Genomic DNA, 18,068 nt, shown 5'->3' with positions numbered 1-18,068 from the left:
TTTTCTTTCTGCCATCCATCTACTTCCTTTCCTTTTCCCCAATTATGTCATTGCTCCATCACTCCTCCTCCTACTGCTATCTATCCTTACCTGCTATAAAACAAATATCTCAGTGGCGGATTTAGGCTTTGGTGCAGGGGCGTGTGCCTACCCCTTTTTAAATTCATGCTATAACTTGGCCAAGGACATCAGAAAGCATACGGTACGTACACTGTACTGTACACATTGACAAGCCAGGGGTAGCAAACGTGTAAAGAAATCTTAAAAAATGTCCCAAAAGTCCTCCTCTCCCCAACAATAAACTTTTCATGCTCACAGCCAGCCAGGACAGTTATTATCACTTTGGGGGGGGGGGGGGGGTTCAGAGATGATTGGTCTAATCCATCCAGAAAAAAACAACACTGACTTTTTTTTTAGTTGATGTAATTGTGATTGGCTGCAGATGTATTTGGCAGGCTGCTTAATTTCCATTAAATACAACTACAGTCAATCTTTTGTTATTGCTGCTGCTGCCTGCCTAATACTAACTTTTGGAGTTTGTAGAAGACGGTTTGAGTAAAGAGCCGAGCAACTCATTTACTTTGTAGTCCTGCAGTGTGCATGGATTTCTCTGTTGCATTTTAGTACAGTGTGTATTAAATTGACTATGCTTTTACAGTCTCTGATTGAGTGTGTGCAGCACTGTACAGGACAGTCTCCTGAAATTTGGTTGGGTGCTCCGTAGGGTAAGGTGCACAGCCAAAAACTTCAGAACAGCTTGATTCTTTTTATTTTTTTAACACCAGACAGGACTTATGATGACGCAAGTATGGTCATTTTTCCACACACTTCTTTCCGATCCATTCCTTTACAGCAAGAGCTAGCCCACAAAAGTTAGCCTGTACCCTGACTGGGATTAGTTGATCCAGAATTACTACTCTGCAGTACAGAGAGAGGACAGCTGTAAGATATATATATTTTTTTACTGCTGCTGCAAAATAAAAAAAAAACTGCGAGGTAAGTGGCAAATTGTGAGTGTACGTTTGTGTGTAAGTATTAAGTAAAGAGTCTTTTTGTGCAAGTGTTAAGTAAATGGGTGTGGTTGTGTGTTCACTAGTCTGTATGTTGCAGATGACTTGAAAATGGGTAAGCCAGTTACATGTGTTACAGATGGGGCATGCATGTCTGCAAAAGAACTTCACTAAAGTGATGTCTTGGTCATAGGGCAGCTGATAATTACATCAAAAACTAAGCTTATGAGACTGGCGATTGGGAGACAAACTGAATGGTTACTATTTTAATACAGCACACAGTGATTGAAACTGTAGATACATTTTAGAACTAGGGTATATATGGTATGGAAAATGGGTCGTTCCAGGTTTGTTTTTCTAATCACATCAACCAGCTGGTTAGTGATAGCTATAGAACTATAGTTAGTATAAAATGTTTATAAAGTCTTGGAAATTAAGTTATTGTTTTTTAGTTACATTAGACTCAAACATGAGTATGGAATAACTATATGGAAACCATATAAGAAAATCATGAGTAAACTGTACAGACCCCAGTGGAAATATACCAAGAGCGTCAATGGAAGTGAAAATTTAAGTTACTGTGAAAGACTAAAATATTTGAACTTGCCCAGGGTCTCAGACATTTAATAGGAGACCTTATTCAGGTATATAGGTCATTTAGAGACTACCTCTGGGAATGTTTGGGGTTATCAAAAAGTAATGGCGAATCATCAGACAACCTATGTAGAAGATTCTATAGAAATAAGAAATGTACTAATTGCTTCTCTAAGAGAACAACTGATGCATGGAATAGACTACCAAATTACATTAAAGTGATTACTAGTTTAGATATTTTTAAGAACAGTCTGGAACTTATTATGGGAACAACTGTTTTGGTATATTGGCAGGCTAGAAATATTTCTGTGTATGTAAAACCTAAAATGGGAGAACAAAGCCACAGAAATATGGAAAGATGTTAAACATCCCTCTTATAAACTTAGAAAGATGCTGGAATAACTGGCTTTGTTATCATCATGCATTTTCACTGTTTAAGCGAAACATTTTTTCCACATTTAGGATTCTAAAGGGTGTGTTGGTTAACAGTGTACATGTGGTCAGTCTGATGCCAACTCAAACTGTAGAGAGAGAGGGTTGATTTACATTTGACATCACATTAAAATCAATGGCTTTTCAAGAAGTCTTTGAATGTTGCAGCTGTTCAAACCAACAATTTTATGTATATGTCTGTTTGGTTATCACAGCTGATGCCTAGAAGTGGCTTTCTGTCTGTGGATGGAAAGGCAGAATAGCTCTCAAATGTATCTCATTATAAGGAATGTTCCTCATTTTGTGAGTTTGAATGTTAACTGTTGCCATGGTATACAATACTGAATCATGTTAATCAGGAAAACTCTTAAGTATGAAGAAACAGTTATTTTATTTACCATGCTATGAGCATCTTAGATGAAGTTGTTAGTACATGTTCGTCTCTTGCTCCATATTGTCACATTATGTTCTACATTTTGGAAACGAGGGGTTGAGAGCTGTGGGAGGCAGTCAGTGGAAGAAAGCAAATGGCAGACTTTGTCAGTCTGTGTAGGACGTATTATTTAGTCCTTAAGGTTTCTCTGTGGGCATTCCAGTTGCATGTGTCTGGACAGATACAGGCCAAAGGGGGGCATTATGCTCAATGACTAGCCTAATCAGGGCTGAGTAAAGGGGGGCAATGACATCCTAGATCTAGACATAACCTGTTTCTTTAAGCTGTTCAATATAGAAGCACATTCTTACATAAGTAGACACACTGGTCAAAATTTAGATCACTGTCCAGATAAGTTCCAAAATCCCAAACGAGAGTCTATTCTTAACTCATTCACTCCAATGGAGCTCGGGACGTTTGCACTGTAACTTCCAATGTGCAGAGCCTAAGCCTTCTGACAGGATCAAATTATGTCCTCACATTTCAAACAAATGTTCATATCTCTGGAACTGTAGGGGTTATGAAAGAAGTATAAATGGCAAACTCTTCAGCACAAACTATTTTTACAGTGGTAGTATTCTTTAGGTTATAGGTCTTAAACCAAATTGTATAAATCACAGTAAACACAGCAACTATTACATTTTTAATATTTTGCAAACAACTTACAATATCTCAGGAACTATTCAAGTTATACACATACTGTCAGCAGCATTTTATTCATGTAGCTGAGAGCTTTCATATGAGGCTAAGGAGTTCTGTTTGTGCACTTGGTTATTGACATATTTAAAAAATGTGAAAATTATATTTATATAAATGAATATGATAAAAACAGTTAATATATATTTACTTGCATGAGACAGAGGTTAAATATTACTGCAGTTGAGTTTACCATTGTGTAAGCTTTAAGATGAAATATTTTAAAATCTCGTACACAGTATAGTTTTGGAATTATTTATGCAAATATGAAGAAGAATTATTTGACGCCTACAGGCATCAGTAGGAGTTAACTGCAGAGTCACCAGGAGGCGTCACTCAGATGTAATGAGTTAAGGTCTTATTGTCATTGTAACTGTTTCCTGGGGTAGATGACTTCCAAAGGATACAATAATGCATTTACTGGCATTTCATTTTGGTCCATGATTCTGGCACCAGTTGTTTGGGACAAGCCTTCAGGCAGGATGGCTATGTAACTTGGGGATTCAGTGATTGCTCCTAACTTGTAGTCATCTGTAAACTTAGTCATTCAGAGCTCTTTGGTATTGGCTATGGCTTTTTAAGCTTTTGCTAGGTTGAGGTATGCAATGTGTACCATTTTACCTTCCTATATTGCATTGGTGATCTTTTCAAAAAAGTCCATCAGATTCAGTAAGCATGACCTGCCCTTGACAAATCCAAACTGAAATGGAATCAGTGTTCGGAGGGTTCATGTTTCCTAATAAGTCTTTCTATGGCTTTGCATATTAGGCTGATCAGACATTAAAGTAGATTTTGTGTTATTGTCCTTTGTGAAATGCTACAGTAGTTAAATTTGGTTTTATACACTGCATATAATTTAATCGACTATTTTTTAGGAATTTTTCATAACGTGTATTTCCTTAACTTGCTACGTTATTTAACTAACTGAACTTCACTTGCACACATAAAATTATTTACTTAAATTAACTTTGCTGGTTTCACATAAATCATTATTTACTTAAATTTGCTATGGGTGTTGTTGGGGTGATATCACCTTCACTGGGATTTTTTGCTAGTTTATCATAATGCTTATGTCATGTATGCCGTAGAAAAGAACTATGACTTCACATGGGCAACCAAACATATCTTCCAGGTATGTCTTGAAACAACTGGTAATGTTTGCAAATATGCTGTGTGCTGGATAGGAGTTATGTACCTCCACTAACACAGCTAAACCAGGTTCATTTGAGCATATGAGAATATTAGGCTAACTGCCATGAATGGTAATTATAAGTCTAGCTAATAAGCTGAGGTCAGAATCAAACTCAGAACTTAGTGTATGAGGTGAAGACCTTAACCGTTACGCTAAATCCACCCCCAATGATTTGCAACTGACTGTATGTTGCTGTGTTTTCATACATGCTGATACAATATCTTAAGGTGATCCTTCAATATCTCCCTTCCCCAGTGCTCTGCATTCCCACCTCCCCACCTAACTTGTCGACTTTCCAGACTGCTCCCTCCCTTTTGCAAAATCCTGGACCTGCCACTGTATCTGTCCCAGAAATCCACCTCCCACTCTCACCTATCCACTTTTTAACATTGACAAACCCTACAATGTCATAATAACACCTTACTTATTTAATGCACCTACCTTTCTTATGCAGAAACACAAACTATTCAACACCAACCCCCATCCTCACAAAACAAAGTTCAATCACCTTACTAATACATTTAAATCTCCTGTACTGCATGCTATCTCCAAAAATATATTTGTAAGTGGAGATATGCACCCTAATCCTGGCCTCAACACCTTCCCAATCATGACACAAACTCCATACCCCCTATTATCTCAAATTCTAAACCATCTACCAAGAATCTATTATCTCTAGGAATATTTGTAGCCTCCTAAACAAAATCAGTGAATTTCATGCATGGATTGACCATTACCTACCCGACAAAGTTGTACTCATGGAAACTTAGCTTAAACCTTGCATCACAGCCACTGAAATTCTTCTTCCAGGCTATAACAACATCCAGACTGACAGAAAAGACAAAAAAGCCGGCAGCGTAACAATACTTTATTCAAACCATCTCAACATAACACCACTGTCTATACCACCCCAAAATTTCATCCTGCAGAACTCATAGTAGCCACCTGCAAACTAAACAACTACAAAACACTATGCATCCTCAGTATCTGTATCTATATCCCCCCATGGAATAATATCCCAGTTCTAGAAAATATTCTCTCTGGGACCTCCAACAGCATCTTAAATGAAATTATAATCCTTGGTGATGTTAATGTCGAGTGGTAAACCCTGATCACTGACTTCCCTAGCCCTAGCATAGATCTCCATGGTTTCACTCAATTAATTTCCACTTGTACTAGCTACAACAAATCTTCCAATACAGGCTTCATCCTTGACTGGATCCTAGTTTCAAATCCTAGCTTGTATTACAAACCCTAAAACACTCCCAGATTCTGTCCGTGACCACCTCCCTATCCCAGTTCAAAGACATTCTCTACATCACATCAGGCAACACAAACACAAAGAATGCTGTAGTCTCACCAACTTCAACACTGAAGAGGTTAACAATATACATGGCTCTAGAAATTGGTCCTTTCTCCTTAGCCAACCACTAGATGATGCATTTTCCTGGATACCCTTAATTCCCTAGCTCCTGTCAGGAAAAAAAAAACAGTCAAATCTTGTTATGTACCATGGCTTTCTCATTCCACCTGTGCCCTTATGCACAACAGAGATATAGCATAGAAATATTGGATAAAATCAAAATCCTCCAGCCACCTACAAACCTACCAACAACTTCTTAACCTCACAGTAAAACAAGCAATGTAGATAAAAATAAGTTATTACCTAAAACCTTAAACCAGTAAAACAATAATAAAAAATTCTGAAACACCATTAACAAGATCCTTAACCCTGGTTCTCCCAGCATACCAAACCCACGCCCAAACCACTCTCCCTCTGAAACTTCTACCATATTCAACTCCTACTTAGACTCCATTAACATATTAGCACAAAACAGTGATAACCATTACCCCACACCTCCTCCCCAACCCTCTGTTAACAAACCCACTTTTTCTCTCAAATCTGTCCCTACCACCTACATTAAATCTCTCCTAATCAAACTCAAGCCCTGCTTTCCCTCAATAGATAACCTCCCTGCAGAATTCCTAAAACTAGCTGTTAACTCAATAGCCTACCCTTTCTTGATCCTAATTAATAGATCTATTCAAGAATCTATAGTCCCTTCTATCTGGAAACAATTTTTTTTGTTATTCCACTTCACAAAGGTGGACAATCCATGGAACTTTCAAACTATAGGCCTATAGCAATTATGTCTCCCCTCTCAATAATTCTTGAAACTCCTTAATGGAAATCTACTTACTTTAACCCAATGTGGCTTCTGTCTGCTCTTGGTTTCTCTAACTCTACTCTCAAATTGTTTTCTAGTTATCTTTCTGTCAGTCTGTTAAGTGGCTTTCCTCCTTTTTCAACCTCCTCCATGTTAATACTGGTGTACCACAAGGTCCCATTCTTGGTCCAATGCTATTCAACATCTTTACCAACCGGCTTCGTTCAGCCTGCACTCATTAATTCCACTATTATCTGCTCATTTGACAATCTTCTACATCTTAAATCTCTTACCCAAAATACATTTAACTCTGTTGAAATCTGGCAAAATGAAAACCAACTCGTATTTAACCTCCTACAAAAAACAACCAACTTCTATTTCTCCTAAGGTCTCTATCTCACCAAAATCATCCTTTACCATTACATCTCTTGATAACACCTTAACAGAAGTAGCGACACACAAACTCCTGGGCATCATCGATGGTCAACTGAAATTTAACTTACATTTTTAAAACTGTACCAAATAAATCACCAAGAACTTGGGATGTGCTAGAGAACAAAAAAAAAATCCTCACCATTGACACCAGACTTTCCCTTGCTAACGGATATCTTCTTCCCACCCTACTATACACCTTTCCCATTCTAACTAACTTACAATCCACCCTAAAAACAAAACTGGAGCTCTGTTACTACAAAATTGCCAAATTCACTGCTAACCAACTCTAAAACTCACACCATGGTCTATCTCTAAAAACTTTAAACCGGCTTGAGCTACCTCACCAGCTCCCCCCCCCACAACTTCTCCTAACTCACTTCATAATTAACAAACCTATTTCCTGTCCAGGTATCTCTCCACTCATCACTTACTATACACCCAATCACTCTCTCCAGAGCTCTGACCAACTTCTGTTAGAAATCTACAAGCTAAAAGATCCTTAGGTCATTGCCTATACAGCTATACAGTGACTCTGTCCAGGAACAAGTTTTCTCTAACCATCAGATCTATCCCAAACAGTTTCAAAAAAAAAAAAAAAAAAGCATTAAGAGAAAGACTCCTTAACTCTTGGCTCTGCTCTTGCCTTAATCCCGTCTAACCTCCCATTAACCTACCTCCACTCTTCCCTCATCTAAACCTGCCTAACCAACCACTTACCTCTCCTCTCTTCCCTCTTCGACAATATTACTGTACTACGGACTCCTTCACCTTCACCCCTTACCTATACATTCCCTCTTTAACACCCCCTCATCCCTATCATCCTCCCCCAAACTAATCACCATTTATATGTCCTTTACTTCCCTCCTTTTCCTTTCCTTAACTACTCTATCCATTCTAAATGTTCCTTATTCTTTCACCCATTTATCTACTCAACCAGTTTATAGAAAGGTCAGCTGTCTCAGGACAATTTTTGCATTTTACTCAGCTTGATATGTTATAACTTTACTACATTTGTTAACCATATATTCTTTTCTTAGACCACCTATCTTAATTTTAATTTTTATGTTTTTGTGTGTCTGGAGCTTTTCTCCCCAGGCATCTGCTGAAAAAGGGCACATGCTCAGTCGGACTTATCCTGGTTAACAAATGGCAAAATAAATAAATAAATAACTTAATTTATATATAGTAATCATCACACAATTGTGACTAAATAGAAAATCTTACACTTGAAAAAAGTGCATTCTTCAGCTTGTGACAGAAAAGAAATAGCTGTCAAAAAGACAGTAAACTGATGGGAAACAATACATACATACACAGACACAAGCAAGCGCATACATATAGTTACAATATGTAGAAAATGTTTAAGAGAAAACACCAAAGAAAAAAAGTAAAAGGAGAACAGAGAAGGGCTACGCCTGTCGAAAATGAAGTTAATTTGTGTCCCCATCCAATGTACCCTGGAAATCTACTTTACCCTGAAGAAGTCAAGCAAGCAGGTTATGAACACATAATCAGTCACTTTTAATCATTTATTTGGAGTACCTGGGATACTCTTCTTTGCTTTCTATGTACTGACAAATCAGCTCTACTGATAAAACAAGGGTTATCCAGAACGCTATTCCACCCCCCCCCACCCAAACCTGCATCATTCTGTCTGGCTGTCCCAGTACTTGCATCCATCACTTTGTCTACCTTCTCATTCTTCCTAACCTGAACTTTTCTGAGTGAGTGAGTTGCACCCAGTGAGGGAGTGAGGGAGTCAGTGAGCTGTGGCCAGTGTGGATCTTAAGGGCATCCTGGGGGGAGATGCCAGAAACTACTTCGGCTTGATGAAAGGGATTATGACCTACTCTTATTTCTCTGCCCCATCCCTCCATGCCTGAGGCGTACTACCCTCTGTTGACCACACTTCACCTCAATGAGTATTTCTGATGAATGCCCTCCCTCCTACATTGGCATATCCATCCCTCCCCTGCTAGCCCCTAAAATGCCCAAGCTGCTAATCAAACCCAGGTTGCCTGGGTTGTAATTACGACTTTTCTCCTCTATGCCACAGCACTGGATTTAACCAGAATGTTACTGGCATATGATTATAGTTTCCCCAGCAATCCTCACCCTTCATAAGGTTAACTCAGTTGTCCTCTTTAAGCCTTCTATTTGGGGATTCCAGAAACAAAATCAACAAAAGAGAAAGAGAATACATCCCTGATTTGTGCCAGATCCCAAGAAGGGTGGTAAAAAGACTCGACTGGCATAAAGTCTGGCTGTTGAGGCAGATCAATTCCTACACTCTAGGTGGAAGATCAGTACTGCAGGTCATCTTGGAGAGAGACCCATCTCATGCAGTCAAACGCATTTTTACTATAAAGTGTCACCAGGCCCCAGGGTCCTACCTCATGTCTTGACTTCTGCAAAATGTACAGGGTACGCCTACTAGGTCTGGCGAGCTGCAACCATTAATGCAGCCTTCCTGCTCAACACTGAACAACTTGTTCCAAATCTTTCAGGAGATGCGCTAAGAAGATGAGCTAAAACTTTTGTCAAAAACTTCAGTTTCCATATTTCTTGCTGAGACTGGACCATAATAGAAGGGTAATTATAAATCCTTCTACATTTTTAGGCATCACTGTTATTGTAGCCTTTAATAATGAACTGCACTACAGGGCTGTGGTTGAGACCTGTGGAACCAAATCTGTGGGATAATGGATCAATAAGTTGAGTAGACTGATACAGTCCCACAAGCAGGATATAAGGAATTTATGCTTTTCCTTTCTGAAATTCCTTAATGGACATCTGGAGTTACTCTCCAAATACTGCTCAGTATTGCATAAATGCACTTTCCAACATTGGAGAGGCATATATTCCCCTTGATATACTTGTGAAATCCTGCCCAGTAGTTCTTGTGTGGTATACCACCTTCTCTCCTTAAAAAGTACAGCAGTCAAATACAGGATCTCATGGTACTTGTATTTCCAGTAAGGAACTCATGTTAACAGTTTCCTTATCGACTCTCCAAAGCTCCAGTATAGCCTTAGTTCTGAGGGAGCTAAATTCCATCTTCCTGCTCTGGTGTGCCTCATACCTATCACAAAGTCTATTTAACCTCACTTGGTGTTTAAGAAACTATACTGCAGCCATTGTGCTTCCTCGTGAGCCTTTCAGCTTATCCTTCCAGAGTGTAACTGTCATTAGTCTTTGGTATATACTGTTCACAAATGCCCTTTAAAACCAGGCAGCCAAACTCTGAACTGCCCCCCCCCCCAATTAATAGAATAGAAAAGTGTGATTTTCTACTCTTTCCTTTCAGTGAGGTCTTCTTGGTCAAGCACAAAGGGAGAGCTTCACCATATGCAAATTTGTCCCTAAAAACAGAATTCCATAAGAACTGGTAGATGGTTGGTGGGAATAGTTAGGAGCTCCTAAATGACACAAAGTGGACTAAAAGTGGGTCAGAAGTCAGGAAAAAGTCCAAAAGCAATTGAATTACACACTGAGAAACTTTAAAAGTTTATTTCCTGGTTCACCCATGCAACAATTACCAGGTGTGTATCAAGAGAAGGACACTACTTATTTCTCACATTTCAACATCTCAAATGTATTTACTAAATCTTGTCCTTGTTCTTCCAAATTTAGGACTATGGCTCTCATCAAGTCTTCTCAAAGCAACACACATCACCTAACATTTGTCCTGTCTTCTTTTCCTTACCACACATTCTCTACCACAGTGGTGTACTTGTCACGGTATATATATATCTATCTATATATATATATATATATATATATATATTTTTTTTTTTTTGTGCCTTTACTATGCCTCCACTAAGGAAATGTGTATCTGCATCTATTCTGCCCCTGAAAAACATGTTTCATGTTTTTTATCCTGTAAATTGTACTGCCTTTTTGTTTTCATTGCATCTGTACTGCTGTCACTATAAAGTTTTTTTTGTACCTGGTCTGAACCTGAAATAGGTCCACATGGATCAATATCACTGTTCAACAAATCCAAATAAAACAAACAGGACAGCACTAATGAATTCTATGATTATTAAAAACCTATCTTCCACATCCTGACTTACTACCTCTCCAGTGCATATGAACTACAGATCAGAATGGTGGTAAGGAGTGCTTCTTCCATTTAAGCCATCTCTCAATGTCTGCTGTCATATGTGTCATTTGTACAAACCAAATATGAACCCACAGCTCACTAAGCAGGGCTCTGTCCCATCTGTTTTACTCCTTTCCCCTGAAAGCACTCACATTGGTAGACAAACGTCTGTCCTGCTTCATCCATGGAACTAAGTTTCCATGGCAAAGAGCAAGTGGATTAAACCCTTCCTTCAACACATACCCCTGTAATCTTTCCATCCTCCAAGTATCCCAAAGCTATAGAGGTTCATAGGTGATTACTAGGCTAATGGCACAAGAACCTTTATAAGCCTAGCCAATAATACACAGGATATGACAATATTATATCTTAATTCTCCAGATATAAGATGGGGTAGGATCATTGTAGTGGGTGTTTGTGTGTTGGAGCCCTCAGTCAATTTACAGACTGCCGCTGTCCATACAGGACATGGGCAATACCCCAGGAGTGAATTTACAGTTCCCCATCCATTTATCCAAACTCTCTTTGAAAACAGTGAGGGACAGACTTTGTTTTACAAGGATGGGATGTTTATTCCATAAACAACGTAGACTTTGGGATATGAACAGGTCTCTCCAGCAAGTTCTGTTAGAGACAGAAATAAGGTTTAGGTCCATAAAACACAACCTTCGTATACTTTTTCTTGTGAATATGTAACATTTTCATCAAGGTTGGATCAGAGATTGCCTTATAGGTCAGGCATAAGTCCCCTCTCAATAAACAATACGAGATGGAGTAAAGGGATATAGTGCCTTTAGTCGGTCTGCACAAGACGTGTCTTATGCTTTGTATTTTTTTAGTGAGAAACCTCTGGGACCACTCCAGCTGGTGCAAGGGCCTGGTTAGGTACATGCAGAAGGGAGCATCATATGATTATGGGTCTGATGAGGGCCGTGTACAATAGCACTATGACTTCCTTTGCTCTTGATGCCATACATTTACTTATAAGTTGAGCCACAAAGAAGGATTTCCTCACTACTGGTGGTCAAAGTTTAGGTAAGTGCCTGTCTGTGTTCCTAGGTCTCACACCACTGGGTCTACTTTTAGGGTTGTGCTATCATTATTATAATTGGTAGGGATATCCAATTTATAGACGGGTACCATTACACATTTTTAGCATTTAGTCTCAGACCACTGTTCTGGCACCAGTCGTTTGTCATTTTTAGGCCTATCTGTAGGATGTCAACATTGTTGATGGATTCACTGATTGTGCCTAGCTTAATTATTGGTGAACTTGGTAAGCTAGAGGCCCCCAAATTGGCCTTCGCTTCAGAGAAGTATATACCAAAGAGAAGGGGTCCAAAAACTGAGCACTGTGGGGCACCACTACTAACAGGTTTCTTACTGGAAGTGGATTCATCTATCCTGACATGTGTCCTGGCAGTGAGCCAGTTAGCTAATTATTGGACAATGTAGGGGTTTATGCCTAACTGACTAAGTCTGTCTATGATCCCAGAGTGTGGCAGTCTGTCTCCAATAATGGCTGTATTAAAGCTGGGTGGAAAGTGGGAACCCTGTTCATCAGACTCTTTTCCCCCAAATCTTCCTCACCTAACAAGAATCCTCTACACGTTTCCTTGGTCATTTTGTACATACTGAGCACTGACTAGCGGAGTGATCCACAGTAATACATCTCTACTGCTGCTCTGTTATGCGTTTTTCTACAAACTGTACATAGGCATTGTCATGGCTTTCTTTTTATTACACTAGCTTTTTGCAGTGCACACCTACTAATCTCATCCTATGTTTTTGTGAGGGTACAAGATAGTTTGATACATTAGTGAATGACAATAATGTGTGGTCACAAGTACATACATAAGATTTGTATACACTGAAGAAGGCTACTTTTATTTTAGCTGAAACCGGCTTGCTTGACACTCTTTGTTTTGTGCTTTTTAGCACAACATTAAATATTTGCGGTTTGCCACAGTCTGCTGGTCTGCGTTTTCAGGATCACAAGTGCACGCTCTGTGTTTCTGAGACTGTGGTTTCTTAGAGATGATGAGTTTTACCATGGGATGCAATGATCTTACAGTTAGTATATATAAATACCAGGGGATGTAGGTCAGTGCAGAGGGGTGTGAAGCCCTTCCCATTGAAAAAACCTTTAAGAATCTCAATGTAATTTTTAATCATCACTACTTGAATTTCAGTTCAGTTTGGTAATCCCATGTTTGAGTGTCAGTCACTCATTAAGTGAACTGCTGTCATAAAACCATCTGTGACTCCCTCCAAAGTAATAACTGCTCAGAGATGCACTTCTGAATAACATTTCTTACATTTTTAATGAGAATACATGGAATCAAGCCAGTGTTTAAAAGTAATTTTCAGTATGCTGAACATTCTACTTATGACCACATGGGTCACATAACAGGACTTTTCATTAAGAACACAGACCAGTAAATAAATATAAATAGTTTCATAGCTTACCTCCCTAACAAGAAACTGCACAGAAAACAAGAAGTAAAGTTTGAGCATCTCTTGCTTCTTTGGTTGGTTGTAAGCCATCAGTGAGTGTTTCAGCACTGATAAAGCCTAAGGAAAACAACAGATTATATATATTACATAAATTATCATCAGCCTAAAAATACAAATAAATATTACATAAAGAGTAGAAATAATGATCAGGTGCATGAAATATGCAAAACTGCTCTTGGATCACTTTAAGGCTAAGAGACTGTTGATGACCTGTTTAAATTTTCACATCTCTGTTTGAGTGACACTTAAGTGCTTTATCCAGAATGCTGCTTTCCAGTAAAATTTCAACTAAGATAACAACAACTAATTTTTATTATTCCATTTTGATGACCGGGGAGTTCCACTGGGCCTGAGGAGCCCGTTTTCAGTGGAGGCCCGGGGAGAAAAGCTCCACAATACAAAGTTTAAGTACATGATTAAATTACAAGAAAATTACAAGATTAATTACAAAGAAATTTACATGATTAATTACAAAGAAAAATTCATGTTTAGTTTACAGCCTTACAAGATTTCTGCAAATATATAGAGCTGAGTATATTTTTCTGTATTTTCTGTATTATAGAGCTAAATTGTTGCTTATATATCTGTTGTCTTAGTGTTCTGCAAATATACAGAGATCAGTATATATTTTTTGGGTTTTATAATTTGCACTCTGATTCCTCACATCTCTGTTGAACCCCCCCCTGTTCTGGTAGTAGTTTAAATTTGGTGGCTTTTGCAGTGCCGGCCCCACTGTAGATTTGATCTAGGACACTCCCCCAGTCCCATCTCATTACCTCATTCTACCTAATAAACCCTTTCTGCACTTGCTTTTAGTCCTTTTTAATTTAATTACATTTTTTCAAACTGTGTGTGGACTAATATTGCTACATACTCAAGTGTGGCAGCTTGCACTGCATGTGAATTGTTTTTACTACTGTTTTTGCTACTTTTCTGAAAAAAAAAATTGTAAGCCTGTTTCCTACCTTTCCTGTAATTAGTGTTCCAGATACAGATTTGCTGTATCCAGGATTATTTGTAAGCTTCTGAGCCCCCAAGCCTTTCTGTGTTGGAGGGAAGCCTTCTAGCTTATCAGTAGGAGTGGTAAGCACTAGGTAACCTGTCTACCACATAAGGAGTGGTTCTGGCCCAGAATTTGTAGTTATTGGCCTTTTGGGCTGTCTTCCATCTCTCTCAACTTTCTGATTTGAAGGCCTGCATTTGCACTTGTTTCTGTCCTGTAACTCCTGGGCCCATCTCATTTGCTCACTCAAAAAAAAAAAAAAAAAAAAAAAAAAAATCTGCTTTTACTGTATTTGTGTTTCTTCCTACTTTATTTTGCTTTTGCGTCATCTTAAAAGTACTCAATTGTATTTATTACTGCTTGGTGTAACTCATTCTAAGCTTTTTAGTTTAAGCACTTGGGCTTCAGACCAGTTGTTTTACATTAGGAAGATTTGTGGTCTGCACTGTGGTGGCAGGACAGGTAGCTTACATCCTTCTAAGTTGGGAACTGCTGATTGAGGGCTCAGTGTCTGTTATTCTAAAAGTGTATTAATTCTGGTTTAAGCACTTGGGCTTCACGCCAGTTGTTTTACATTAAGAAGGTTTGGGGTCTGCACTGTAGTGGCAGAACAGGTAGCTTACACCCTTCTAAGTTGGGAACTGCTGATTGAGGGCTCAGTGTCTGTTATTCTAAAAGTGTATTAATTCTGGTTTAAGCACTTGGGCTTCAGGCCAGTTATTTTACATTAAAAGGGTTCGTGGTCTGCACTCTTGTGGGAGGAGAGGCTGGACTCTGCCCTTCTGAGCTGGGAATTTCTGGTTAAAGGCTTACAGTGCCTGCATATTTGAACTGCTTCTTACTGAAACTGGTACACCTTGTTTGTTGTAGCATAGACTAGATCCAGGACTGCTGAATCTAGCTTTGTTTGTATAACTTGAGCACTAATCCAGGCATTCTTTAAAGTATTCAATTGTATTTATTACTGTTTGGTAGTAACTTGATTAAAGTGTAGCTATCATTCTAAGTCTTTTGGATTAAGCACTTGGGCTTCAGACCAGTTGTTTTACATTAGGAAGGTTTGTGGCCTGCACTGTGGTGGCAGGACAGGTAGCTTACATTCTTCTAAGTTGTGAACTGCTGATTGAGGGCTCAGTGTCTGTTATTCTACAAGTGTATTAGTTCTGGTTTAAGCACTTGAGTTTCAGGCCAGTTATTTTACATTAAGAAGGTTTGTGGTCTGCACTCTTGTGGGAGGAGAGACTTGACTCTGCCCTTCCGAGCTGGGAATTTCTGGTTAAAGGCTTATAGTGCCTGCATATTTGAACTGTTTCTTACTGAAATTGGTACACCTTGTTTGCTGTAGCATAGACTAGATCCAGGCCTGCTGAATCTAGCTTTATTTGTATGCTGCTTGTTTGTTTGCTTGTTATTTCCCTGAAACGCTAATTCCACCTAAAACGCGGCTTTTCAGTGCTTCTGTGGATCCCTAGTGATATCTGCATTGCTTACTGTACTTATTTCCTTGTTTCACTTGAAAGAAAGTTACTGTTTGTTGTTTTTGCATTTAAGTTACCTGAAACACATTGCATTTAAGTTACCTGGCACTTGCTCACTAAAGCAATTCTATAAGTCAGCACTAAAATATTAAAAGCACTACACCCTCACAAACTCCCCTTGAGTACCTCATTCCCATTGCCCCTTTTTTTCAATTATAAAGGAATTCCCAATACTATTCTAGCATGTCCAAAGGTCAGTTGTCAATCTCCTCTCCGGTCCAGCTGGTGAATCTGGGAATCTTGAGGCAATGTTACAACTGCCTCATGTACACAGACAACCCTCTCCTCCTCCCAACAAATTCCAACACATGTGAGAGATGCAACCATATAGCCATACTGGAGGCTAAGCTCTCTCAACTCAGTACTGGCAAAACCAGTCAGGAGGAGAAGGAAACCACACTCACTACAATTCCAGTCTCACATAGACCTACCACGACAGCAAACCAAACACATACACACACAAAAACATACTCGGAGGCTCTAAACAAAAATCTGCCTAAGCAGCAGAGACCTCCAAAGCAGACACCCAAGCAACCGCTACCCCAAAACAAAACACGTGCAACACATAGCTCACAAAGCCAGTGTGCCGAACAGTCACAGCCCTTAAGGCTAAACAACACACCTGATACACTTGTAATAGGTGACTCTATCGTCAGGCACACTGATGTGCCACTCACCAAGCTGAACAAGGAGAAGGTTACGGTGAGCTGCCTGTCGGACTCTAGGATCCGCCACATAACACAAGCACTCAGGTCACTCCAAGGCAAGTACAAATATGAATCAGTCATTGTCCATGCTGGTGTGAATGACCTGAGACGTACCTCCCTGGACTACATGAAAAGAGACATAGAGGAGCTCTCTGAGCATGTAGCCCAGGCCGATATGACCCTGACCTTGAGTAGCATCTTACCCTCACCAAGAATGATGCCACAATATGAAGACAAGATGATCAATTTCAATAATTGGCTTAAGTATTGGTGTCATTTAAAGGGGATCCAATGCCTGTCAGCCTGGGATGACATGCTTGACAAGCCACGATGCTTTGCTAGGGATGGCTTGCACCTGTCACCCCTGGGCTTTTGGATATTGGCAAAGGCTCTTGCTACCCCCCATAGTGCCTTTTTTAGGCAAGGCTCAAAAGACAAACCCACCTCCATAGGTATCACAAGGGATAAGAAACTAAGAGTAATGCTACTCAATGCCAGAAGTCTAAACCTCAAGATGCATGCACTCGAAACTCTCCTTAGCATGGAGAAAATCGATATCTGTGCAGTAACAGAAACCTGGTTCAAGGCTCCAGACAGCACCCCAGCACTACCAGGTTATACCTCATACCATGCTTTTCGGCCCCAAAACTTGGACCGTACCACGAAAGGAGGGGGACTATCAATATTTGTCAAAGATACCCACACCTCCAGGTTGGTGGCACAGCACAAAGCATCAGAGACTATCCATGTGCAACTAACAGTGGGTAAAACTGCCTTCCAGTTTATAGCCTGCTACAGACCACCCTCCCAAACCCAGGAACCCCACTCGGCCTTCCTGAGAACACTGGAAAATATGACGGTCTCTCCAAACACCATTATATTGGGCGACTTCAACTACCCAAACATAGACTGGGAGCATTACTCTAGCTCCAACACCCTAGCCCAAAGTTTCCTAGAATTTATAAACTCAAATGCTATGGAACAACTTGTTACCACTCCCACAAGAGGGGAAAACATACTGGACCTGATCATCACCAACATGGGGACTCTATGCTCCAGACCAGAAGTGTATCCCTCACTGGTAAGATCAGACCATAAACTAATCTCACTGGTTATTCACATCCCGACTCCACCCCCTGCCCTGAAAACCACAGTGAAAAACTTCTCTAAAGCAAATTTCACACTCCTCAAAACCAAGGTGGAATTCTTCAAAGCCCCCGGGCCTGTGGAAAATATGG

The 18,068-nt window shown here is 39.6% G+C and overlaps 1 protein-coding gene across 1 annotated transcript in view; it reads right to left on the bottom strand.

The window, feature by feature from the left end:
• LOC122794924 (probable ATP-dependent RNA helicase DDX60) overlaps positions 1-18,068 on the bottom strand; it is a 3,096,781-nt gene that overhangs the window by 687,169 nt on the left and 2,391,544 nt on the right. The window contains exon 31 of the mRNA XM_044063517.1: positions 13,535-13,639. Within this exon, the coding sequence (XP_043919452.1) occupies positions 13,535-13,639 (105 nt within the window). The remainder of the gene's footprint in view (positions 1-13,534; positions 13,640-18,068) is intronic.

The sequence above is a fragment of the Protopterus annectens genome, chromosome 2.part1, assembly GCF_019279795.1.
Source record: "Protopterus annectens isolate FY-2018-M chromosome 2.part1, PAN1.0, whole genome shotgun sequence".
Classification (NCBI taxonomy): domain Eukaryota; kingdom Metazoa; phylum Chordata; order Ceratodontiformes; family Protopteridae; genus Protopterus; species Protopterus annectens.
The sequence above is the reverse complement of the archived record's forward strand: the minus strand, read 5'-3'. Positions and strand labels throughout refer to the sequence as shown.